Below are 26,932 nucleotides of genomic sequence, written 5' to 3' on the forward strand. Positions count from 1 at the left end.
TCCAGAATTTTATAAGAAATTCATCCACAGTATTGTTCATTCATTCATTATTGTTCATTCATTAACTTATGCATGTATGCACTTCTAAACTTTAGACAACAACTCCCGTCATGGTTACAGGAAGAAATCCAAAAGATCCAGCTTCATATCGTCCAATTTTGTTACTAAATCGAGATTACAAAATTTGCACCTCAATTACTGCAAGAATAAATTCATTCATTAAGGACTACATACATCAAGACCAGACTGGATTTATCCCAGGAAGAGATCTGACAGAAAATATATATAAAACACTCAACATAATATCAGCTAGTAAACATCAAAGTTCTGAAGCACTATTGTTATGACTTGATATTGAAAAAGCTTTTGACTCTTTAGAAACAACATATTTACTTGAATTATTAAAGGTTATGAGGTTTGAAACAAAGTTTATAAACTCAATAAAAACGATCTATACACAAGCTACAGCTCAAATAAAGATAAATGGAATGTCATCGGAGATGTTCTTATTGTCAAGAGGAACAAGAGAGGGATGCCCTCTATCATCCACACTTTTTGCAATAGCACTGGAACCTCTTGCAATCTCAATCCGACATAATGACAAAGTACAAGGATTAAAAATAGCATCAAAAACTTACAAATTAAATGAGTTTGCAGATGATATGTTAATGTTCATCACCAATCAAGAAAGCTCTTTAACTCAACTACAAGAAATACTACATGTATTTGCACAAGTGACTGGACTAACAATAAATTCATCCAAATCAAGTATATTACCATTAAGTATCTCAACAAAAACAAAAAACAACTGCTCAATAAGTTTAAATATCAGTGGGAAGATCAAGTATTAGCATCAACATTCCAACAGATTTAGACTAACTAATTAAGTATAATCACTTCCAAAAAATCAAATAAATCAAACAAGAATTAACAGAAAGAAACAAACATCAATATATCTGGATGGACAGATTTCATCTTATAAAATATTTTATACTTCCAAAAATATTATTTCTTTATTGAGCAATCCCAATAATATTAACATCAGCCATTATAAAACAATGGCAAGCTATGCTTAATAAATTCCTATGGAATAACAAGAAATCAAGAATTTCATTTAACACCCTAAGACTGAAAAGCCTTCAAGGGGGTTTCAACTATCCGGACTTAAAAACATGTGCGATTGCATCTCGACTGGTCAGTATTTTACAGATGCTGCAGAACGGAAAAAATCTTGACTGGATTCAAACGCTAACCCCACTATATCGCCCATATACTATTCAAGAGATAATGTGGAATAACAAAAGAAGCCAATTGCCAAAAATAAGACAAAATAGTTTTTTAGCGGACATACTAAAAACATGGGACACTCATAGAGAAATACTACTTCCTAAAATCTCCCATTATTCATCATTTATAATGCAAGACTGGTTTCCCCCAGGCAAAACACAGCAAACAAGCAAATTTTGGAAACAAACTAAATTAACACACCTGATTGATATATCATCAAATAAAAGAATATTAACGAAAGCAGAATTGGAAAAGAAGACTACTCAACATATTCCTTGGTTTTCATACCTTTACACCAATCATATGGCATCACAAATATATCTAACAAATATTCTCAAGAAACCCAAGACAGAATTTGAAAAAAATTTAGAATAGGATGATTATAAACAGAAAGGGCTTATATCCAAGATGTATACTATCCTCTTACAAGCAGGAAAAACAAAAAAATCATTCATATCGATCAAACTGGGAACAAGACTGGGAAATAACAATCATGCCAGAGCAATGGGGAAAAAATTTGGGCATCAAAAATATTTAACTCATCAATAATAAATACCAAATTACAAACCTTTAAAGTCATAACCCATTGGTATTACACGCCAAAGAAATTAGCAAAAAATAACTGCAAAATATTCACTGCTTCGCTGGTGGGAATGTGGGGAAATGGGTGTACATATGTCCGCTGCTGGTGGCTGGTGGAAATGTAAAAAAATAATCACTACCTGGAAGGAAGTACTAGATTATATATATAAAATTACTAACTATTCAATACTGTTACAACCGACAATAATCTTTATTGACTTATGGCAATACACAAATATTCCTATAATCAGAAAAGAACTCATCAGTAGCCTCCTTGTAGCAGCAAAAACAGTGATTACAGTAAAGTGGAATGCTAGAGAAACACTAACTATAAACCAATGGATCACGAAAATCTGCAATCAGATTATCATGGAAAAGATCACAGAAGGACTCCAATGATAGACTGAAAACAACAAAACAACAGGTTTTAATGAGAAATGGCAGCCCTTTATTGAGTTCATCACAAGAATGACATATACCCAATAAACACACATTACCAGTCAATATTAAATACCTAATCAAGAAGAGAACAATAAGAGAACATTTAAAATATATCACTTCTTATCTATAACATAAGTAAAAATCTATAGAACGCTATAGATATGTAACTAATTTCTGATTAGAATAAGCAACAAGAAAGAAGATACTGTTAAGCATATCCATAGTAAATATAGTTTATAAGTGATTGTATAGCTAACATTGAAATTACAACAATTGGATTTCTGTTACGTCTTTGAAATTTTTTTAATAAAATCTGTTTTAAAAAAATGTGTGTGTTGATTGCTTACAACAGAGCTGAAAACAAACTACCAGTAGTTATAGCTGAGACCAACTTCAATACTTTGATTGGGGAAAAAAATCACTGCCGTTAAAATCACTGTTGTGGAAAGCTTGCATCCTGATCAAAGCAAGAATAACCAATTCCAGAAGACCAGTTTTGCAAGGCTGCTACAAGCCAGCCATGCTTCAAGGTTGAAAACCAATAATCCAAGCATCAGCCTCTAGTCCCAGTGAGAAAAGTGGACTATAAATGAATACAAATAAAGAAAATGCTTACAGTAACCATGTCCTGTCACATTTATTTATTCCCTTTATACCCTGCCTTTCTCCCCATGAGGACCCAAAGGGGGCTCAACATCATTCTCCTCCATTTTATCCTCAAAACAACCCTGTGAGGTAAGTTAGGCTGGGCGGTCAACAGTCATCCAGCAAGTTTTGATGGCTGAGTGGGTGTCACGACCTCAGTCTCCAAGATTCTAATGCAAGACTCTAACAACTATACCACACTGGGTCTGAATTTCCAGAAACACGACATGATCTACGATGAACTATTCCTATAAAAGCCATGCTGAATATAGATGAGAATGCCACTGTTTTCCACCAAATACAGAACAATTGGACCACAGTGTGAGCGTTAGAAGTACAAGATAGCACCATGCTATGGATTTATAAAAAACAACACATGCAGATTTCTGGCGTTATCGATTGTGCCACTTGAAAGGAGAAGCTAACTAGCTCTGAATAATTTACAAGCAGGTTAAGAAGTCGTAGGTTTGCTGTGTGCAGGCAACTTGTGAAATGCAACTCTGATGAAGTGATTGAAATGCATGGAATACCGGACGTGCGTTGGTCATGCACGTGTGTGTATTATACATTCTTTTTTGTGGTCATATCTGTCTGTACATGTATATTTATGTATTAGACACTTAAAAACTGTTAAAAATAAACTTGGTGGGGCTTTTTATAAATCCATAGCATGGTGTTATCTTGTACTTCTGTTTTCCACCAAGCAAGATTCTTGGGGTCTAATTGTAATTTCAAAATAAAGATGTCTGAAAAATGTGTTCACGCCTGATTTTGCAAAGTTCTCAAAACAATAGGAGATCTGACAAGCTTTAGTAAAAATGCCCCCCTTCTGAGAAATTTCAGTCGAAGTGTACATAAAATTATTCCGCACAACACCAGCTGTAGTCTTGCACAAGTTGGCATGGCAAGGTGGTTAATGTTAGGACCAGGACCTGAGAGACCCGGGTTCAAATCCCCACTGTCACTGAAGCTTGCTGGGTGACCTTGGATCAGTAACTCTCATCCTAACCTAACTCAGAGGGGCATTGCAATTAGGGTAAGATAGAAGAAGGAAGAATGATGCTGTAAGACACTTCGAGTATCCATTGTGAAGGGCAGCGGAGAAGTTAAATATATGCAATACTTCCGTATCAAACTTAAACATAATTCACTGCTTTAAGAACCTAAGAGCAGGCCTGTTGGATCAGACCTGTGGTGTATCAATCCAGCACCCCGTCTCAAAAAGCAGCTAATCTGTTGTCAGGGAAGGCCAACAACAGGGCAAAGAGGCCACGGCCTTCCCCTGATGTGACCTCCTGGCACTAATATTCGGAGATTCACTGCCTCTGAAAATGGAGGTTCCCTTTCTTCCCCACGGCTGGTAGCCACCAACAGATCTGTCCCTCACAAAATTGCCTAAGCTCCTAAAAGTTGGAAGCAGGAAAACATTTGTTTTAAATTACAAAAGTCATAATAACAACAACATTTTATTTATATACCGCCCTTCAGGACAACTTAATGCCCACTCAGAGCAGTTTACAAAGTATGTCATTATTATCCCCACAACAAAACACCCTGTGAGGTGGGTGGGGCTGAGAGAGCTCCAGAAAGCTGTGACTAGCCCAAGGTCACCCAGCTGGCTTCAAGTGGAGGAGTGGGGAATCAATCCAGATTAGAGTCCCGCGCTCTTAACCACTACACCCGGCTCTTATGTTGTTCCTGTGTTAGTTTTCAGTGTATACTTACTATTTTACTGAAAAGAGTATACTTACACAGCTGCTCCTCTGGAATTATTTCTTCCACCCAGTAACACATTTTCAGTGTCCATCCACTGCTCCACTATTTCAAACTCAATGAAACCTCAAACCTCAATTCCTATTTCAAACTCAATGAAACCTCAAATCAAACCTCATTCCCTTTCCCCAAGTCCATCTCCTCATCTGTTTTCTGTATCCCTTAACATGTTATGAATCACGCTGACAGATGGGCTGTACGTTTGGCTTTCCCCTGGATTCCTCCATCTCCCTTGCATTCCATAATCAAATGCTTCAAGCTTTAAGAGAACAGATTAAGCAGTGAATCTGTTTCAATGCTGATTAGATGTGATCAGTTCTTGCAGATCCAGTCTGCGACAGGAAAGTCTGGCACACCATCCAAAGTTGCTGAACAGCACTATGAGCTGCAGACGCCGCTTGGACATTTGCATGCCATGTTAGTTCTTGAAGTGATTTGGCTTCTTGCCCCTGCAACCCAAACTCTTAACCCCCAATGGAAACATAGAGTAAATATAAGCATACATTCGTCTCTAATTACCAACTGCCCACTTACTTTTCCTCTTTCCATCCCTGCTAATTCCCTTCTGTGGAAAGTTAGATTGTAAGTTCCTCAAAGCAGGGACCTCTCTTTTACAGATATTACTCTACAAAGCCCCAAACACATAGCTGAGGCTATACAAATACTAAAGCCACTAGTGCTGAAGTCACTGGGGTGTGGTTATAAGACCCTAGCCATGACACTGCATTTGCTTTGCATATACACAAACTCCCAGGTTCGATTTTTGGTATCTCCAGGTAAAAGTGTCCGGTAGCAGCTGAAGTGAAAGACCCTAGAGAGCCACTGCCAGTCAGAGTAGGCAATAGTAACTTTGACATACCAATGATCTTCCTAAGCAAGTATTCATGTGTGTGCTCAACTGGTGCAGCACAACAGGAAGTGAAGATGTTCAGCTATGTAACTCTCCTGGACCATCTTAGCTTTTCCATAAACCCACTAGGCTGCCTTCGTCTGCACCACACACAGAGGCTAAGAATGTAAACAATGAAGTCCTTGATTCAGATCTCATCATAACCACGAATTCTCTAAGCAAGGCTTATACAAGCCACTATGCTTTCAGCAATGTAACTTCACTACTTAGGCATTTATGCAGAAGTGAACAGTAGTTCACATAAACTGGATTAAAATTGTGTTGGTCTTTAATGTGACCCAAGTCTCCTGAATTTGCATTAAAAGCTCTGATGGCTATCGGAATATACTGTTCACCCATTGAAAAATAAAACCTAATGAGAAAGCATTTGAGTTTGGTCTAGCTATAGCCCTAGGTAGTTTGAAATGTGATTTCTAAGCTAATTTTTGGCTAAAAGGCACTCCCAGGTATTTATATTGGGCCATTAGTTTGATTTCAACAACTTCAATTTTCCATATTTTCTGGCTGTGGTCTAACTTTTTAAAACAAACCATAACTTTCCATTTGTTTTAGTTTACCAAGAGCCCCTCTTGTTTGCAGTACTTAGTAAAGGCATTGATTGTTTTCCAGAGGCCTACAGCTGATTTCAATAATAAGACTGTATTATCTGCATATAGTAGCACAGGTAATTCCTGTCCTGCTAATATGGGTGCACAATAGGCATGCTTTTTTAATAAGGGGAACCATATCGTTCACATAAAAAGTAAAAAGCATGGCGGCCAATAAACAACCTTGTTTTACTCCTTTTGCAAGATGAATAAGGTTAGTAAGTTGATCCTCTGGACCATTCTGTACTTGCACAGAGGGCTCTTCCTATAATTTAAAGATAAGACTGTATTTGAACGACAGCACAACCAAAACTACACAGTACATATCCAGGACAGGGGTCCAAGACCTGACCATAACAAAAATCACATGGTGATTACATCCTGCTGCCTCTCAATAAGCTCCCCAGCGGTAATGCAAAGAATCACTGGCCTACTTGTAAGTCAGCTATAAGTATTAATACGTTGCTTTCAGCAGTCATTACTAATAGACGTGGCTCTCTGTTTACTTACTCAGTTTACTTATTCAGTATGGCTATTATACCTTGCAAGTCGGAGGAACGTTAAGTGAAACGCTTTCCAGCAAAGCGCCTGCATTTATTAGCGGGTGCTGCTCTTCAGGCTTATTTTGCCAGGAGATTTTAACCCCCCTTCCTCTAAGCAAAACAGAAGAGTCCAGTAGCACCCTTAAGACTAACCAACTTTACTGTAGCATAAGCTTTCAAGAATCACAGTTCTCTTCGTCAGATGCAATCTGATTTGCATCTGACAGAGAGATCTGTGATTTTTAAAAGCTTATGCTACAGTAAAGTTGGTTAGTCTTAAAGGTGCTACTGGACTCTTTTCTATTTTGCTACTACTGACTAACATGGCTAACTCCTCTGGATCTAGATCTAGGAAAATCGAAAAGAGTCCAGTAGCACCTTTAAGACTAAACAACTTTACTGTAGCATAAAGCTTTCGAGAAACACAATCCTCTTCGTCAGATGCGAGATCCTCTGGATCTATGACCATGGAAAGCTTCCTCTAAGCGTACATCATCACATACCCCTTTCTCCTAATTTATCCTCACAACCACCCCGTGAGGTAGGCGAGAACGAAGACAGCCCGACTGGACCAAGGTCACCCAGCAAGCTTCATTGCGGAGACTTGAATCCAGATTTCACCCAAGCCCCAGCAACTCGTTCCCGAAAAGCGGCCGCCGGGGAAGTTCCAAGCGCCACTGCCGGGCACAGTTACGCGGGCCGGGGCTCGACGGCATGCGCCGCCGAAGGCTCACCCCGTCGGGGCTGCGGGGCCGGCCCGCTCGAGGCAGGCCCCAGGCGCCCACCCGCCCCAGCCAGAATTCCGCCCCGGCCCTCGGGGCTGGAAGACGCGCGAGGCCCTGACAGGCCCAGGGCCCGCCCCTCAGGCCCGGCCCACCCTCCGCGGCCCTCACCGTGTGCTCGTGCTCGTCGGCCCGGCCGCGCGCCACCAGCAAGGCCGCCACGCACCACACGAGCCCGGCCGGCGCCATCCCCGTCGCCACCCGCCGCCGCCGAGGAAAAGGAGGCGCCGCTTCCGCCGTTCCCGCCACGTCATCCGGGCGCACGCCGGAACCGCCGCTCCTTACGGCGGCCGGCGCGGGCCAAAATGCCGCGAACGTCGCAGGGCGGAAGGAGGGGCGCGGTGCAGTGACGCCGGCGGACGGGTGGGCAGAGGCTGGGCTCGGACTCGCGGGGGTGCCGGTGGCCCCTGGCGGCGTCTAAAGGTCGGCTGTCGGGCGCGGAATTCTCACCGGCGCCTGGATTCTTGCAGCAGTTCAGTAAAGTGCTGCCTTCTCTCTTTTACGCTTAGTCCTAGAATTGCTTATGCTCTGTTTCAGCATTTCTTCAACTTTGTATTGGATTCTTGCTAATGCTAGGTCTTTGCAAACTTGTCTTTATTTACCGTATGGCATTGTTCCTTGACGGCGACTGTACTAATTTCGCACTATGTAATCCGCCTTGAGTCAGTGAGAAAGGCGGGCTATAAATGATGCAAATAAATAAACGATAGCTACCGCATTCGATGTCTAATGTTAATCCCAGAATTACTTGTGCTCTGTTTCAGCATTTCTTCATCTTTGTACTGGATTCTTGCTCATGCTATATCTTTGTAAACCTATGGCATTGTTTATGGAAATAGCCTAGACTTAGGGATGCCAGGTCCAGGCTGGGAAATTCCTGGGGATTTTTTTGGGGGTAGAGCCTGGAGAGGGTGGGGTTTGGGGAGTGGAGGGGCCTCAGAATGGTATAATGCCATATAGTCTACCCTGCAAAAGCAGCCATTTTCTCCAGGTGAATAAATCTCTGTCACCTGAAAATCAGTTGTAATTCCAGGAGATGTCCAGCCACTACCTAGAGGCTGGTAACCCTACCTAGACATTGATTGTACTAATCTCACACTATGTAATCCGGCTTGAGTCTCAGTGAGAATGGCAGACTATAAATGACACAAATAAATAAATGATAGCTACACAGGGTTGCCAGCTCCAAGTTGGGAAATTCCTGGAGATCTGGGGGATGAAACCTGGAGAAAGTGGGGTTTGGGGAGGGAAAGGACCTTGACATGGCATAATTCCATAGAATCCTCCACCCCCCCACCCCCCACCCCCGAGGAGCTATTTTCTCCAGGTGAACTGATCTCTGTGGCCTAGACACTAGTTGTAATTCTGGGAGATCTCCAGCCACTACCTGGAGGCTGGCAACCCTATAGCTACAGCAGTTGTTGTCTGTTATCAGTCCTAGAATGGCTATGTTGTCTAATGTCAGCCCTAGAATTGCTTATGCTCTGTTTCAGCATTTCTTCAACTTGTAATGGATTCTTGCTAATTCTGTGTCTTTGTAAACTTGCATTTATTTACCCTATGACATTGTTTATGGAAATGCCCTAGATATTGATTGTACTAATCTCACATTGTGTAATCTACCCTGAGTCTCAGTGAGAAAGGCGAACTATAAATGACATAAATAAAATAAACATTCCTAGAAAATGTGTGCTTATTCACTGCAATGAGCAAGTTAGGGTTGCCAGCTTCAGGTGGGGAAATTCCTGGAGGTTTGGGGGTGCAGCAATTTAGGGGTGAGAGGGAGCTTAGCGGAGAGGTGATGCCACACAGGCCACTCTCCAGATCTGCCATTTCCTCCAGGGGGACTGATCTCAGTCATCTGGAGATCGGTTTTAATTCCAGGAGATTGCCATGCCCCACCCCTCAGTGTGTACTGTATGTTGGGTGGATGATAAATTCACAGGCTTATGGTGCTGTTGCAGCAAAAAGCAAGCAGAGGACTTCTGGTGCATCAAAGTTGAACAATTTTTTATTCTGTTTATTTTATTATGGCCTTTATGCTTCCATCACCTATTTGTACAGTCGTGTCTAGAAAATGTACTTCTTGTGAGGGTTGATTCATGATCAGGTTTATGGTGAGGTGGAAGTTGCTGCAAGACTGGTGAAATTTCTCCAGTACTTCTTTTCCGTGTGTCCAGATGATAAAAATGTCATCAGTGATTTTCAGATACAAGAGAGGTGGGAGCTAAGGAAGTGCTGGTCCAAGTCGGTCATGAAAATGTTGGCATATTGTGGTGCCAGGTGGGTTCTCATGGCTGTGCCATTAATCTGAAGAAGTAAATCATTACCAAATTTGAAGTAGTTGCAGGTGAGGACAAACCGGCCAAGCTTGGCAGCAAGGTCAGATGTATTTTTTAAAATTATTATTTATTATATTTATATCCCGCCCTCCCTGCAAGTGGGCTCAGGGTGGGTCACAACAGAAGATAAAACATACAAAATAAAATCACAATCAATTAACACAGCTTTCTAATAAAACACCTGCTTACCGTATAAAAACTATATAACATCTGACGGAGGTGGAGGTGCGGCTTAACCATGCGTGGTCGCTCATATATGGGGGGTAGATGGTCAATACCCCCTACAGACATAGAGGAGACCGGGAGAGAGCCTCATTTGGTGGAAACCTGATGGCCTCAATCATACACCTGGCAGAACATCTCCGTCTTACAGGCCTGTCTGAAGGAGACAAGATCTTGGCGGGCCTGGGAGTCCTCAGACAGAGAGTTCCACCAGGTCAGGGCCAGGACCTGGCCAATCGAGCCTCCCTGGGGCCAGGGACCACCAGTAGGTGCTTACCGGCTGATCTCAGCACCCTCCAGGGAGTATATGAGAAGAGACGGTCCCCTCGGGTATGCTGGTCCCAGTCTGTTTAGGGCTTTATAGGTTAATACCAAAACCTTGAACCTGATCCGGAATTCCACGGGAAGCCAGTGTAGCTGCTGCAGAACTGGAGTTACATGTGTTCTGAAAGGCACACCCATCAAGACACGGGCAGCAGGGTTTCTGGACCCGCTGTAATTTCCAGGTCATACTCAAGGGAAGCCCTGCATTTGTAGAAAACAAGTGTTGTCTTTCAGCCTCTTGAATGTAGTCAGTTTCCCCAGGATTACAACAGAGAAGAACAATGTAAACCGCTTAGGGTTCCCATTGGGAAGAAAAACCGAGTAAGCTGCACTGCATGTCTTTGAAGCTGGAATCTCTGGCAGGCTGGGAGCTTGAGTTCTTCTAGTCTGGCTGTAGAAGGTGCTCTGCTCACTCATACTGCTGGCCACCCTCTCCCCTCACTGTTATTTCTCACAGCCATGGAACGATGGCTCAGACACTGACTGGAGTGGTATCTCAGCCAAGCAATCTTACAGAAAAGAGGATATTTCTTTATCATTGATATCCCCCCCCCCCAAATGAATCCTAATCAGAATCAGGGAACAAACTGAGAGCCAGTTTGGTGTAGTGGTTAAGAGCGTGGGACTCTAATCTGGAGAACCAGGTTTGATTCCCCACTCCTCCACTTGAAGCTAGCTGGGTGACCTTTGGCTAGTCACAGCTCTCTCAGAGCTCTCTCAGCCCCACCCACCTCACAGGGTGTTTTGTTGTGGGGATAATAATGACATAGTTTGTAAACTGCTCTGAGTGGGTGATAAGTCACAAGGCACAGCAAAGTCACCAAATCTCTCCACAGGTTGCTTATTTCCATTCAGGGAGATGGCCTGCCTGCCACTCTGCGGTGGAATTAAAATTGGTACCAACCTGTTGGTTCTAGCGGCAGTACTCCTGCATAAAGTCTCCATCAACATGAAATGATTCTGGGATGTGTGGGCTGTTTTCCTAACACTATGTATGTATGCCTTTCAATAGCAAGCTCCAGATGGGGTGGTATTGGGGAAAGGGATGGATGACCCAATAGCATTAATTGTGAGGAAATTATTTTAAGTCCCAACTGTATTGGGGTTGTATGTGGTCACCAGAACATGTCTGGGGCTGCCACAGTTTGAAGTCAAAGACATACGTGTGTCTGTGGGTGTTCAGGAGATGTCTTCTAAACTGCTCACAGCACAAGATGGGTTCAGTTAGGCCAATGGATTTTTCTGAAGAGCCTTTTTGTGAAAAGCGCATAATAAACTATTCCCTCAAAGAGGGAAATGCATTGCCCTAGACAAAATGTTTTAAATAGTGCTTCACGCAGGGATCAGCCTAAATTCAGTATTATGCCGTCTTTCCAGAAACTCCTATACAGCAGCTACATACTTTCTGAAGATGACCGTGGCTTTTGCTACGTAGCCATGTACAGATTGCTGGCAATGGCCTTTCGAAGTCTAACTGTAGGGTTTGTTTTGTATAGGCTTGATACAGCCAACATGATATCACCAGTAAATTGTATGTGAAGACCAGAGCAAAAATACAGTCACAACACAAACAGAAAGAACACCATTATAAGATCAGCCTACAGTACATGCAAAGCTTATATAACGGACAACCAGGAAGTTCTTAAAAATACAAAACTTCCTTATACCTTGAGTTGCCAACCTCCAGTAGGGACCTGGAGCTCTAAGAATTATTACTGATCTCCAGACCTCAGGGATTGGTTCCACTGAAGGGGCAGCTTCGGAGGGCACATTCCTACTGGGCCCTCCCCAAACTCTGCCCTCTCCAGGCATCATCCTCAAATTTCGAGAAATTTCCCAAGCCAGACTTGGAAGCCCTACATATACCACAGGCATTTGAACTGAATAGTATTTGAAACATCATAGGAGTTTCTAAAGGGAAACGATGCTTGAAAACGTATACACAACTTCTGCAAATGCACCCTGCATATAAAGGGCAGAGGTGTTGAATTCCTCCACTTGTCTCTCACCACGCTTGCCTAGCCTTTCTGTTAGAGTTTGTCAAACTTTTTCAACTCAAGACTGCCTCTAAAATACATTCTAACTTCTGGCCTTCCTAACCCACCATCAGCGACCTATTTGCGTGACCACATGGCAGTTCTCACAAACAGCCAAGGTGGGGAGGCGGGGCTTCCACATGAGGAACTGAGATATTAATCTGATTCTAGCATTAGAAGAGAAACTGGATGGGCTATCTCTGACAGTTGGCCAAATCATAACTGGAACAAAGCAGTATAAGATGATGGGGCTGTTAGAGATTTATGGTATTTTATATATTTAGTTTAGTAACTTAGCAGAGTAACATAGCAGAGTAATTTAGTCAGAAGCGTTTAAACCCTCACAAACGTGCATTAATTAATCCTCAGACAAAATTCATAGAAAGATAGAACTTACAGTTTATTGTAGCAGATTTCTCCATAGCAATATCTTCTGGTAATAACAAGGGAAAGAACCTATCTAAAGAGTTACATTCTCTAGGCTAATACCACGGCCTGAAACTAGGCTGCGAGGTTGTAGGTGCAGGTTTGTGGACAAAGAGAAGGGCTCCATGAGGAGCATGGTGGCTTTACATCTTTCTCTTGGAAGAGGTTGAACTTGTTAGACACCATGGAAACAGGGGCATGCAGTGTTTCCATCCTATCCCAAATTAATGGAACGAGGGTCCTCCGCCATAGAACATTCCATCCACCTACTGTTCCAGTCTGCCAAGAAAATGTGATGCGACGTCCCCCCATGGGTCAGTAATGACTTGGTGCTTGCACCTTTACCTACTGTTCCAACAAGCCAAGATTAATTTACTTGTCCATGTGTATTCTTCCTCCAGGAAGTTTATTGACAAGTATAGCTTTGCTTTCACCTAAACTCAGGAATTTACTATCATAGTAGAACACGAAGAATGTGTCACCTGAAAGGGACAGAGAGAGAAGGTCTGTTTGCTGAACTGTCACTTTTTCAATCTAATCTGCCTTATCTCTAAGAGCCACGCACCTCCTTTAGCGTTTTCCCACATTTTCAGAACGTTGGCTCTCCTTTCCTTCATACCCCCCCCATTTGCAAAAAAGAAAGTAAGCAACACTTGAACACAAACTAAACTGAACACTTCTATGCATGTTTTATTGATGTTCATGAACTAGAAAGAATCTGCCTCTTTTTTACATCCATAGCTGGATAGCTGGCTTTTGATAAATCGTCACAGAAGTACCATACTGGCAAGGCAAGCACAGAGTTCCACGGAAATTCCTTCTGGTACTTAAATCAGGAATTGCGGCTCAGCATTTCTGTATTGCTGTTTTGTCTATGTACTGGTTTGGTGGCCTGAAATACAGAGCCATTACAAAATCTGTAAGCACCGGGGAAGATTTCAAAGGTATCACTGATTTCACTTGAGTGTCTGCAAGATCATGGACCATAAAAGGCACTGGTCTGCCTGCCTTTTCAGTGAACATTTCTATTGTCAGACGGCATGAAGAAGTAGTGCAGACTATCTCATTTGTGGATAAACAAAGAAAAGTTTCTGCTTGAAGATATATTTTAATAAATTGAGAGGTTTTGAGAAGACGATTGGGTCCCTGCGGGTCTGCTGTGATTAAGTTAGATGAATCAGATGCTTCCGAGAAATCTCTGCAGTTCTTTTCTGACCAGCTCTGAAAAGCCACTACAGGGAAGAATCCAACTTCTTGTTCTCAGCTCTGTTTCTGAGGTAAACGTCTGTGCCAAAATTATTCCATTAATGGGGAGAAAGAGGGGAAAACTTATCCTGGCAATACTTAAAGCTTGTTACCATGAAAAAGTCAGTCTTAAGAATGAAACTCCAGGTCTCCACAATTCACTGTTCTAAGGATTTTAGTGCAGCATTTCACGGCCTCTTGGGGGCACCGGAGGTGGGCGGATGCTGTCGCTGCTCAACGGCCTGCAACAAAACAGAAATTTTAAAAATGAGCCATTTTGGTACCTCAGTGTTTAGGCCTTGCAGCAAGTCAAATCCTGGTTTCACAAACAGACTATAGTTACAAATACTGTATTTTTAGATAACACCCACCCACCGCACCACCACCATAGCATTTCTTTGACTATCTGCTTCCATGACAGGTTTTTATAGACAACTGCTAGTTGGAATCAACCAGGGCTTTTTTTCAGCGGGAACGTGGTGGAACGGAGTTCCGGAATCTCTTGAAAATGGTCACATGGCTGGTGGCCCCGCCCCCTGATCTCCAGACAGAGGGGAGTTTAGATTGCCCTTTGCGCCGCTCAATAACACAAGAAGAGCCCTGCTGGATCAGACCAGTGATTCCTCTGTTCCAGCATCTTGTCTCACACGGTGGCCAACCAGTAGCCCTGGACGTCCAAACAAACAGGGCATCAAGACCAAAGCCTTCCCCTGATGCTGCCTCCTGGCACCAGTATTCAGAGATCTGCAGCCTTTGAATGGGGAGGTTCCCTTTTGTCACTATGGCTAATAGTCGCTGATAGACCTGGCCTCCATGAATTTCTCTAATCCTCTTCTAAGACTATCGAATCCTGTGGTTTTCACTATATCTTCTGGCAATGAATTCCACATCTTAAATCACTTGTTGTGTAAAGAAATATTCTTTTTGTCTGTCCTGAATCTGCTGCCCGTCAGCTTCACTAAATGCCGTCAAGTTCTAATCTTCTGTAGTTTTTCCAGCTCCGCAATGTCCTTTTTGAGATACGGTGACCAGAGCTGCACACAATATTCCAAGTGAGCCTGCACCACAGATCTATACAGAGGCCTTATAATACTGGCTGTTTTACTTTTCAATCCCTTTTCTAATAATCCCCAGCGTAGAGTTTGCCTTTTTCACCACTGTGGCACACTGGGTCAACGCTTTCATTACGCTATCCACTACAAACCCGAAGTCTCTCTCCCTTTCAGTCTCAACCAGTTCAAATGATCTCAACTAGGAGCAAGGCTGGTAGCAAGTTACCAGGTAGATCCAAGTTCACCATGAGATGGAAAGTAATATTCTTTGAATGCTAAGTAGCCACACATATTTACAAAGAGTACTGAGCCAATTGCAAAAATCAGCTGGTTATCATGCCTAAAATAGGAGTAAAAGATGGGTCAGTGAGTAATCTGCAGTGACCTCCCAGTCCCCAGTTGCAAGCCATAATATATGTACATGAACTATTTCCTTTATGATGATTTAGAGAGATATTTTCCTTACCATTCCTTCATTACGAAGTAGCCATTCCCATTGGTCGAAATTTTTTTGCATTAAGTGCAGTTTTCATTTTAAACCAGCTTGTTTTTAAAAGAGAAGGTTATAGTATGGCAAGTACTGGTTTCTAGTACAAAAGCATCTTTAGAGTAGCAACCTTATTAGTCAATACTAGACATGGGCACGATCCAAAAATAAATCCCGATCAAGCCAGTCGTGGATCAGGGCTGCTGCCGAACGCAGGTTCCCGATTCTAACCGATCAAGTCTCATTTCCGGTCCAAAATCGGAAATCGGGGAGGCCAGCACCCAGAGCAACCGTAGTCAGGCTGTTGTGCGCGCGTGCGCGCTCCTGAGTCGCCCTTGCCCATGCAGCAAGCCATTCGTCCCCGTCCGCTGCGGAGCTGGCAGCAGCGCGAGTGGCTCGGAGGCTGCCCGCGCCGTTCACCTGCCCCGCAAGACAAGGGGCGGCCGGCTTGTCCGCACGCCCCTTGTCCTGGGGAAAGGCGAATGGCGCAGGTGGCCTCCCAGCCTCCCGCGCTGCCTCCTGCCTTTCCCCAGGACAAGGGGCAGCTGGCTTGTCCATGCACCACTTGTCCTGGGGAAAGACGAATGGCGCAGGTGGCCTCTCAGCCTCCCGCGCTGCCTTTTGCCTTTCCCCAGGACAAGGGGCAGCTGGCTTGCCCACACGCCCCTTGTCCTGGGGAAAGGCGAACGGCACGGGCGGCCTCCCAGCCTCCCGCGCTGCCTTTTGCCTTTCCTTTGTGCCCACCCCCTTTCCCCTCCCTCCCCTGGGTTGCTGCTCCGTGTTTGGAAGGAAGCCTGCTAATCAAGGAAAGCTGGGCTTCCATTCGTGTTTCGAGGGCGACAGAAGGAGGGCAAACACAGCTCATTTCCCTGACTCCGTTGCCCTGGGAATTAATTACTAGCGCCAGAAAGTCTGCAATTGCGAACTGAAACTGACCCATCCGATCAAGTTCCGAACTAGCAAACTCCCGACGGCTGGATCGGTTGCCATGGGCAGAACCGATCAGCTGAGTCACAATGGTGAAAATGCCAAAATCGGGGCATTTTTGAAATCGTAATTCAGATCGTGCCCATCTCTAGTCAATACTATAATAATGATGTTATCAACAAATATTGCATTAATTGCCTTGGGCATGATTTAACCATGACACTGTGGGGCAAAAGAACGCAGTCTCACAAACGCTCAAGGATTTATTTAAAGTGGGCTGTTACATGTGCAAAATTAGCACATCGGTGGAATGCCTGCCCAGGTTACAGATCCCTGTCTGGTTATCACTGCATGCATCGCACTAAAGAGTCCAGTTTAAACGAAATCCTGAAGCACCACACAGACTAACTTCTTCTGCCCCATGTTTAAATCAGGTCCTAGTTCTTTGTGCTGACTAAACAAAGGTATGTATTACTATACTAAACCTGCTAGCAGTACGAGGAGGTATTCTTGGAGTCCTTCCAGATGTCGTGAAGTGTGGCTTGTTCCCTTGATGTGTCATAGGGCTAAAATTTCTCTTCACTTCTGGCATCTCGTTATCCTACATCAAGAACATGGAAGTGAGTTTTTGCCCAGCATTCACTGCACCACCTTAAACCTGTTCTTCTAAAGGGATCGCAATTGATTAAGCTTGGAACCAACATCTCATGTCTTTGTTTCATCTCGGTTCTCCTCAAACTCTATGGTGAAGGCTTCCTTTGAGTTGCTGCTGCCACTCAACTATCTTGGATAGTCATGGACAGTCTATCTTGAATTCCAGGCCCAGAGAACAGGACAGCTACTTGTGCTCTGCAGTCTATTGGGATTTTATCCCCTTGCCTTGACGCTGTGGTCCCTGACTCTTCTGGTTTTGAGAGTGTGTGCTTAGAGTTGGGTCTGCACAACAGGACTGGAATTCTGTTGTTGTACTGCCCAGTCATCTTCCTGCCTGAGCTAGTGAGGGGGGTCTCAGAGGTGGTGTGGAAGACTCCTAGGATGGTTGTTTTAAGAGATTTCAACATCCTTGCTGAGGCTAACTTTTCAGGAGCAGCTCAGGGATTCATGGTCTCCATGACAACCATGGGCCTGTGCAGGCCACTCTTGACCTGCTCTTCTGCTCTGGGCAGGAAAACGATGATCCGAAGGTAGGGGATCGAATAATAATAATAACATTTGATTTATATACTGCCCTTCAGGACAACTTAACACCCACTCAGTGGTTTACAAAGTATGTTGTTATTATCCCCACAACAAACACCCTGTGAGGTGGGTAGGGCTGAGAGAGCTCTAAGAGAGCTGTGACTGACCCAAGGTCACCCAGCTGGCTTCAAGCGGAAGAGTGGGGAATCAAACCTGGCTCTCCAGATTAGAGTCCTGCTGCTCTTAACCACTACACCAAACTGAAGATGGTCCCCATGTCATGGACAGATTACTACTTGCTGGGGTTATGTTTACAGGAATGCCAAGACTCTGTGAGGGTGGGAGATTGATTAAGATGATTTGCCCCCAAAGCCTGAGGGATCAAACTGGTTTTTAGATGGTATTAAGGGAATTTTCTGTTGATATGATCAGCACACCTGCTGATGCCATGGTTGACCTCTGGAAAGAGGAAATGATCCAGGAAATTAACATGATCACTACTAGGTGCCCTCTTTCAGATCTAAGAGGCCAGGCAGCACCTTGGTTTACTGAGGGGCTGTGGACAATGAAAAGACAATGGAGTGACAGTGGAGAAAGGACAAAAGCAACAAGATATGGTCTTGAGCTCATTTGCTCTGTGACAGAGCGAAGAAAAAACATTTCTCCACCACCACGGCATCCACACACTGCAAACCTGCAGATCTCTTCTGGGTGGTCAGGTTCTGGCCTACAGGAGGAGGTGGACTGCTCTGCAGCCTCTTTCAATCATTTTAGCAACAACAACAACATTCAATTTATATACCCCTCCCCCTTTCAGGACAACTTAACGTCCACTCAAAGTGGTTTACGAAGTATGTTATTATTATCCCCACAACAATTTTGTTCCACACTTTGCAGATCAAATCTCTTGCAGCTGCTTCAGCTTGGACTCTCCATTAGCAGTGTCCGGATCAGATGATCTCAGGGTTCCAAGTTATCTAGTTGTGTGGGATACCTTTCAGCTGGTCCAGTCTGAGGATGTGGACAAGATTTTTGGACGTTTGGAACCTACCACCTGCTTGTACAACCCGTGCTCTCCTAGCTGCTTAAATCTGGGGGGGGGGGGTTGGCAGGCTGAGTCCGGGACACAGTAAATAAATGCTTCGCTGAGAAAGGGGTTGGTCGCTCCTGCCTTGGAGCAGGCAGTGGTGCATCTATTCCTAAAGAAACCTGCTCTTGACCCAGGAGATCTGAATAACTAATGGCCAGTGTTAAATATACATTTGTGAGCAAGGTGATTGAACTAGAAGCGGCTGGGATACTTCAGGGATTCCTTAATTAAGTGGTTTGTTTGGATCCATTCCAATCTGTTTTCAGGCCTGGTTGTGGGACTGAAATGGCCTTAGTTGCCCTGGTGGATAACTTGTGCCAGGAGATGGACAGGGGGAGGGCGAACTTGGCTGTGGCAGCAGCCGCCTGGCCTTCCCGTAGGCCTCTGGCCTTGCCGCCAAGCAGAAGGAGGATTCTCACCCAGTGAAGCTTCTTTCTGGGAGCTCGCTGGACCTGTCCTTATCCCTGCATGGCCCCAGAGGTAAGCTGGGCCTCCCTCTGGTGCCCAGAGAGTGGGGGGACATTTTGCTGTTGCCGCTGGGGAGGGGGTTGCACCCCCGGGTGCCGCACCAAGTTTGGGCTGGTTCCTGGACAATTTATTTACTTACTTTATTTGTACCCAGCCTTTCTCCCCAATGGGGATCCAATGTGACCTATGTCATTTTCATCTCCTCACAATAACTCTGTGAGGTAGGTTAGGCTCAGAGTGCATAACTGGCCCAAGGTCACAAAACAAGCTTCCCTGGTAGAAATGGGATTAGAACCTTGTTCTCACAGATCCCAATCTGACATTCTAATCCCTACACCACTCTGGCATTCGTGCTGTCTAATCCTTTTCAAACCCCTCTGTATTAGTGGGTGTATCTAAATCCATAAGGTAATTTATACAGTGTGCGATTAAATACTTTCTTTTACCTGTTATAAATCTGACGCCCATTGGCAACCACTAAGATCTAGTGTTATGGAAAAGAAAAAGATTTCTCTATTTACTTTCTCCACACTTTCAGTTTATAAATCTCAGTATTAGTCATCTTTTCTCTAAATTTGCTGAAGAAAAAATTGTGTTAAGAAAAAAAATTACCTCATTGTCTCCATCCATCCCACTGCTGACACTCAGTAAACTTCGAGTACTGGATCGGTTACTTGAACTACCTGGTTGGAGAATAAACCCAGCGACAGCTGTTGGTTGTTAAGCATTTTAACAAACAAGACCCACTGACTCAGTTTTACTTTTGAGAAACCACATGTCAGTTCCATCCTGTAGCCCTGAAGACCCCGCTCCTCTTAGACCCGTATTAGAAGAACAATCTCCTCTAAGTAGATACGGCCATAACTTTGCACCACTCACTCAACTTTGCCACTATTCACTTCCCCAAGAGTGAGGAGGGTGGCATTTCTCTCCCACAGAGGTGAGGACTTCTCTGTCAGAAAGAAACAAATTCGGTTACTGAACTGAACTGTGAAAATGTTAATCATTTTTGGAGAAGTATGAAGTCTTCTGATACATTATGGGGGAAGAGAGGAAGGAAGTGCTTACACTACTAAAACATGCCAAACGGTGCAAGAATAATCCAACCCGTGCATCAAGAAAAGATGAATTCTGGGTAAATTATTTGTGCTTGCTTGGGGAGGGCTGCAAGGAACTCTACAGGATTCTGAAACCTCTCCTGGTCACTGAACATTCTATACCAGCAGTGCATAGAGCAGAACCACAAGTGACAAAAGGCACAGATTGGACACTTGTCTGCTTCCCTCAAGTTTTGATGGGAAATGTAGGCAGCTTGGCGGAATGTTGGACAAGTGACAGTTGAAAAGTCCATTGGACGGCAGTCAGAGAGCCAAGCTGCAAGACCTGGATGCCTAAATTTCCCATCAAAACTTGAGAGAAGCAGACAAGTGTCCAATCTGTGCCTTTTGTCACTTGTGGTTCTGCTCTCAGTCTGTCGCTTACAGAGACCCACACTGGCAACGATGAGAAACCGAAAGAGCCATGTGACTACGGTATGCCCTGTACGCCACCCTACCCAACACACACAGACAATAACAGGAGATAAAGCTATTATATATTTAACTATAACCACGGCTGCATCAACATGTTTTTCTGGACTCTCGGTTTCTATCTCTCGAATGAGGTCTGCAGCTCAACCATCCTTCCATCCCTCTGGTGATTTCACAGGTAGGAACCACCCGTCAGCAGTAAGCTTCACTGGGCAACAAGCTTGCCCGCTTTCTTGGAGCATGGGCTGGGTGCCACATTGGGGAACAGTGCTCAGAATAGTAGAATATACAGTGAACCAGAGTGAAATGCAGGATGGGAGTGGCAAATTTGATAAATGCCACCGACCTTAATAACTGGAGACCCCTCTTGAACCGAATCAACCTTATTGTACATCACTCTATTTATTTAAAACATTTGCTAGCCACCTTTCTACCATACAGCACTCAAAGCGGCTTATAGCAGATAGAGAAATATATAAAAACCTACATTTCAAAATCACTGTATAAGCCTATCAATAAATATTAACATTAACTTAATGCAGTTCTAAATGAAATACCATTTCCAAACCACCCTCAAGCCTCTTGGGCTGGCTTTCTGCTTGCACACTTACTTGTAGAGCTAGATGAGCTTTCTGTTTTCCAGTCCCCTCGCTTAATCTCTTTACTTGGTGGGAAGATATTTTTCCGGGGGCTAAATTCATATATGCCACATTCCGGTTTCTTGGGGGTATTCTGGGAATGTCCCACAGGCACAGTGATTTCCAAGTCTAGGGAGAAAACAGATCAATTCAAGAGTCATTTATGGGGATGGCAGTGATCTTGCAACTGTCAGGTCTTGGCAGGTATTTTCCCCAAGCACTTCGCTGCATCACTCAGGTGTATGAGTTAAAGTTACTTTATTAAAGAAGAATACCAGTATCAAGATGGTCAGACAGGATCATTGGCTGAAGAGACTCAAGGTAGCAAAGCAAGGTTAATTATAGGACAAAGTCCATGCCCCCAGTGGGAAAGAAAGTTAGTTAGGATTTTGGCACGCTGAGCCAGGGAGCCAGGAGAGAGGGGAGGAGGGAAAGGATGAGCTCTGCTCAGTCTCTTAGGAGGTTGGTGCAGTCTCTGCTGGAACTTCAAGGCCACATTCTCAGGCCAGCCAGGAAATGGAAACCAAAACACCTGCAAGATAAACAGCTAGCAACCAGCCAGCAAAACAGGTTCCCTCTGCATGTTCTCAGAGGTACACTACACACTGCAGTAAGAAATCCATAACTCATGACAGATATGCTGGAGGCGTATCTGACAGTAACTACATGCTGGAAAAAACCATTTGAGATCATAGACATTTAAAGTTTGGGACAAGTGCCCCGTTAGCAAATCCCTTGGTGTCTGCAGCTATAATTGCAACCAGGCAGGATTGTTTGACTGCCCCACACAAAGCGGTTCTCCTGCTCCACGAGAAACAATGTGCAGAGTTGCTTTGGGTTCTCTTGACCGTGCTAGCCTCCTCTCTGCATTTGCTGATGCTGTGTAAGCACAGGATGAGAGTTGCCCCCAGGACCTTCTGACAATAGCCACTTACTGCACAAATATCCTTTCCTGAGCTTACTTCCCCTTTGCCTATTGCACTGCTACCAGCTTAGACGGACAGTTCCCTGTATGAACAGCGACAGTGCCAGCAAGGCACTGGCAGAAAGCTACTTCAAGTCACTTGTGGGCAGTCTTGACAGGTTAGTGTTGCCAGAGCAAGATGTTCCTGCCCTGCACAAATCTTGAGGCTGTGCTTTGGGGATGGTAACCTTCTTTGCTAAGTCTACTTGTGATGGGCCAATGGGGGCACTGGTCATCGTGGAGAAGTGAACTCCAGTCACAAATCCGGCACTCCTGTGAGCTGCATCTTTTGCACCACTGCATGACAATAATTCTTTGTGCAAGAGATTAGGAAAGGATCTATGCAAAGACCTGGTCTACTCCAGACCTTTTTAGCACATGACATACAACCACATGACATACAAGCACATGACATACAACATACAACCATACAACCATTCAGCAATCTGCAAGCAATTATTAATGCACTCCTCTGACAATGAGAAAGTTGGGATAAGGGTGAGCAAAGGAAGTCCTTGCGAGTCCCCCACTATATGGCTATACACAGGTAGTCTTACCTACCAGCACCCATGTCTTTTGTATAGCAGATTGCCTTCTAACTGCTCTTGTTTTGATCATAGACTCAGGACTATTTAAAGTCTTTTACCAGAATGGTTGGGAAAGAAGGCAGCATGGTATAGCCCGATATCATCAGATCTTGGAAGTTCAACAGGGCCAGTACTTGGATGAGGGACCAACACGGAAGATTCTGCAGAGGAAGGCACTGGCAAACTACCTCTGTTTCTCACTTGCCTTGAAAGCTTTGCTGGGGTTGTCATAAGTCGATTGTGAATTGATGACACATACGCACGCACCTGAATGTTTGCCCGCCTTTTGCTTCTCAAGTTGTCGTCGTGTGATGCTGTCACGTAGTTTTTTCAAGTTTTCCTGAAAATGCAAAAACTTGGATAAATACATGTATCTTATTCATAAGTACTTACCAAACGGGCAAGATCGAGCTTCAGACAAGATAAATGGGATCACAGCACTATGCATGTTTTTAAAGAACAATTCTGGTGGTCAAGTAGCAAGACTTAGCAAGTGATCAGCTGTTTCCCATGGCTCCCAATCCATGTTTTTATTTATTTAAATATTTACCCCCCCCCCGCCCCACCTTTCCTTTTGGTTTAAGGCAGTTTCTCTAAACTTAGAAACCTATCCCTGTCCCTACACTTTTAAATTTACTTATAACATTTTAATGTCACCTTTCCATCCAATTTAGGGTCCCCGAGAAGGTGAACAATTGAAAACGTTAAAACACTTTTAAAAATACATACTGTACATACTACGAACAACAATTAAAGAAAACTTATAAAACACATCATGAGTGATTCAGCACATGTTGGATAATGCACTTCCAATCCTCTTTATAGATCATTTGGAATGGATTTTTTTGTGTGCGGAACAAATAATCCACCTCAAATGACTGATAAAGTGCATTGAAAGTGCATTCTTCAATGTGTGCGGAATCAGTCCATGAGTCCTCACTGTTCTCCCAGTCTCTTCTAAGTACTGATACTGAACCTATTTCCAACATGGAACACGTGAAGGGAGTTGCAATGTTGGCTGGGAAGCTGAGTTTTAAAAGAGATCAGAAGGCTTTGTCAATTTCCCCTCTCTACAGAGCCAAGATCGCTGCTCAGAGGGTTTGGAAATTTCCTCTTTGCCTCCCAAAGGCTCTGTCAGTTTCACCTCCCCTTCTAGGAGGCGAAGAGGAAATTAACAAACCCTCTGAGCAGCTATCTTGGCTCTGTATAATAAGTTTTTTATTTTTTTTACTAAGAAAAGGGGAATACAGAATAAAGAGGGATGGGGAAAAGAAGTTCATGTTATATCACTCTAATACATTGCACCATTCAATCTAATATATTTCTTGTCACATCAATCTGTTCTGCAGATCAGCCACTTATTTGCAAATTTTTCCATTCATTTTAAATAATGTCCATAAAAGTCTTCATCCTAACTAAGAGTTAGTTTTCTTCAGATTTCCTCTGTATCTAGCTATAAAATAAGTCCCAAATGTCATTATATATTGTATTGTCCATCTCTTTCAATAAAGTCGACAATTTATCCATTTCAGCTGTCTCAAAAATCCTTTCAATCAGATTTACTTGCGTTGGGATGGCTGTCGTTTTTCAGAGTTTCGCATATAGTATCCTGGCTGTTGTGATTATATTCAAAATCAAATGTTTTTGGTTTTTATTAACTGGATCTTTGCTCTGTAGAGAGGGGAAACTGACAAAGCCTTCTGATCTCTTTTAAAACTCAGCTTCCCGGCCAACACTGCAACTCCCTTCACGTGTCCTCCTCGTGTAATTCGTCTCTTGTAGCTTTGCTCATAGTCACCAGAATGGTAGATAAAAACCTGTATGTGGTGGGGAAGATTTAATGCTGCCGCTGCTTCCCTTTTACCCGTGAAAGCGCTTTCTGAACCACACACCTGCTGAAAACGAAATGAGTCCGATCTCTTTTTCTGATTGAGCTGCCACTCTTTGAAATGCAGGACAGCTTCGTCCACGGTGAGCATCCCCAGCTTCACTTGCTCCTGTAAAGTTATCAGCTGCCTTTGCCCGGGGGTTTTCATCCCAGCAAATGGATCATATATACTGGATTGGGAACGGACCCTCAAAGCTTTGTCTGCTGCCTCTGAAAAAAAAGAAAAAACACTTGGACCATTCCATCTTCATTTAATACTTCTAGGCATCATCATCACCACCACCACCACCACCACATTCAATTTATATATTGCCCTTCAGGACAACTTAACACCTACGCAGTGGTTTACAAAGTGTGTTATTATTATCCCCACGACAATCACCCTGTGAGGTGGGTGGGGCTGAGAGAGCTCTGAGAGAGCTGTGAGTAGCCCAAGGTCACCCAGCTGGCTTCAAGCAGAGGAGTGGGGAATCAAACCTGGCTTTCCAGATTAGAGTCCTGCTGCTCTTAACCACTACACCAAACTGGCTCTCATCTGGTTCAAGACCTCTTAGTGCTAATGCACCTTGGGCTTTGGAAGCTAAAGAAATAATTAAACAATGAATATGGGATACAGCTGTTTACGTTCATGGAGCATGGGATCAACCTGCTTTGTTGGTTGGGAATTGTGGCAAAAATTATGCCCCAGCGGACTACCTTTCTCAGAAATCTCTAAATACTGAAGAGTATTTACTTGGGCCCATTTTAATGTATTACCATCAGCTCTTCTGGAAGGGAGATATTCACATATATCTTACTCCCAACATATTTGCCCTTGCCAACTGGACATGTAAGGAAACAGTTGGTTTAATATTTTAATATCTTATTATTAAAGAGGCTATGAAATCTTCATATACTTGTTTTGTGCACTGATGACTTATTTGTTATGCTCTGCTGATCAACGATTGTAACAAAGAAACTGAAATGAACCTTCGGTTCAAGCACATGGCTTAACCAAAACTGACTATCGCTTGATGAAGGAACCAATGTAAGTGTTGAGGTTCAAAGCAGAAATTGGGGAATTCCGAAACCCAAATCCTAGCACAAACCATGAACTCTCAGCTTTAACACTCTTCCCAACATGGAAGTAGTAACATTGCTTTTCAAGGCTGTAAGAACTTGTGTGAAGCTTCCTCTAAGAACGTTTTAACACATGTTCTGCAAACAAGAATTATAAATATTTTATTTACCTCATTTATATCCCAAATTTCTTCCCAATGGGGACCCAGTTTGGCTTCCAATATTCTCCCCTCCTCCATTTCATTCTCACAACAACCCTGTGAGGTAGATCATACCATGCCAAGAGGCATTTAAAACCTTAACTATTAGCATCTGCTGATGCATTGTCCTAGCAGTTAAAAATTACTTTTTGATCAGCTTATACCCCAGTCTCTCTTCCAACCCCTGTCATTTCTTGCTAACATGGCCCGGCCAGTAGCAAACATGCACTGTTTTCTATCTAGATATTTAACTTTGAAATGTATACAGTTTAACCTCCTATTGTTGGCCTTCTGTCTCTACACAGCTTTGCATGGAAGATCCCAAGTAAAGCTAATAGTAGGAGTAGAAGCCAAGGTAGGATTAGCCTACAACATTGAGCTGGTCAAAGGGAATCTTCCTCACTCTCACGGGGATTCATGGATAAGATAATGAAAAGGAACAAAAACTTCCTTAATCCAAGCACAGAACCCAGAAGGAAGATGAGTGAGGAGGAAGTTTTGTCAAGCCGCTAAAATTATCATGACGATGGACAGGGACTACATTGCATGTGCAAGGAGGAAAGAGGACAATCTTGCTACTATTCAGCAACCCCTGAAGCACACAGTTGCTTTTACAGTCAGAACAGTTTTCACAATGATGGATTATATTAACTGTTCATGGAAGTCAGAACATGCCCCCAACCAAGCTGTTGGACCATGCAAAGAAGGGTGTCCTTCTGA

General features: G+C 43.6%; 2 protein-coding genes across 3 annotated transcripts in view; both read right to left on the minus strand.

The window, feature by feature from the left end:
• Window positions 1-7,789, minus strand: part of TM9SF3 (transmembrane 9 superfamily member 3) — a 45,032-nt gene extending 37,243 nt beyond the window's left edge. The window contains exon 1 of the mRNA XM_054982868.1: window positions 7,661-7,789. Coding sequence (XP_054838843.1) covers window positions 7,661-7,738 — 78 coding nt within the window. The 5' untranslated portion in view covers window positions 7,739-7,789. The remainder of the gene's footprint in view (window positions 1-7,660) is intronic.
• A 5,775-nt stretch (window positions 7,790-13,564) lies between these two features.
• Window positions 13,565-26,932, minus strand: part of PIK3AP1 (phosphoinositide-3-kinase adaptor protein 1) — a 64,177-nt gene continuing 50,809 nt past the window's right edge. For both annotated transcript variants that reach the window (XM_054984190.1, XM_054984189.1), the window contains exons 12-17: window positions 24,958-25,163; window positions 23,333-23,405; window positions 21,488-21,643; window positions 19,960-20,030; window positions 17,096-17,211; window positions 13,565-14,386 (exon numbers count right to left, since the gene is read on the minus strand). In XM_054984190.1, the coding sequence (XP_054840165.1) occupies window positions 14,320-14,386; window positions 17,096-17,211; window positions 19,960-20,030; window positions 21,488-21,643; window positions 23,333-23,405; window positions 24,958-25,163 (689 nt within the window). In that variant the 3' untranslated portion in view covers window positions 13,565-14,319. The remainder of the gene's footprint in view (window positions 14,387-17,095; window positions 17,212-19,959; window positions 20,031-21,487; window positions 21,644-23,332; window positions 23,406-24,957; window positions 25,164-26,932) is intronic.

This window comes from Eublepharis macularius, chromosome 6 (genome assembly GCF_028583425.1).
Source record: "Eublepharis macularius isolate TG4126 chromosome 6, MPM_Emac_v1.0, whole genome shotgun sequence".
Lineage (NCBI taxonomy): Eukaryota > Metazoa > Chordata > Lepidosauria > Squamata > Eublepharidae > Eublepharis > Eublepharis macularius.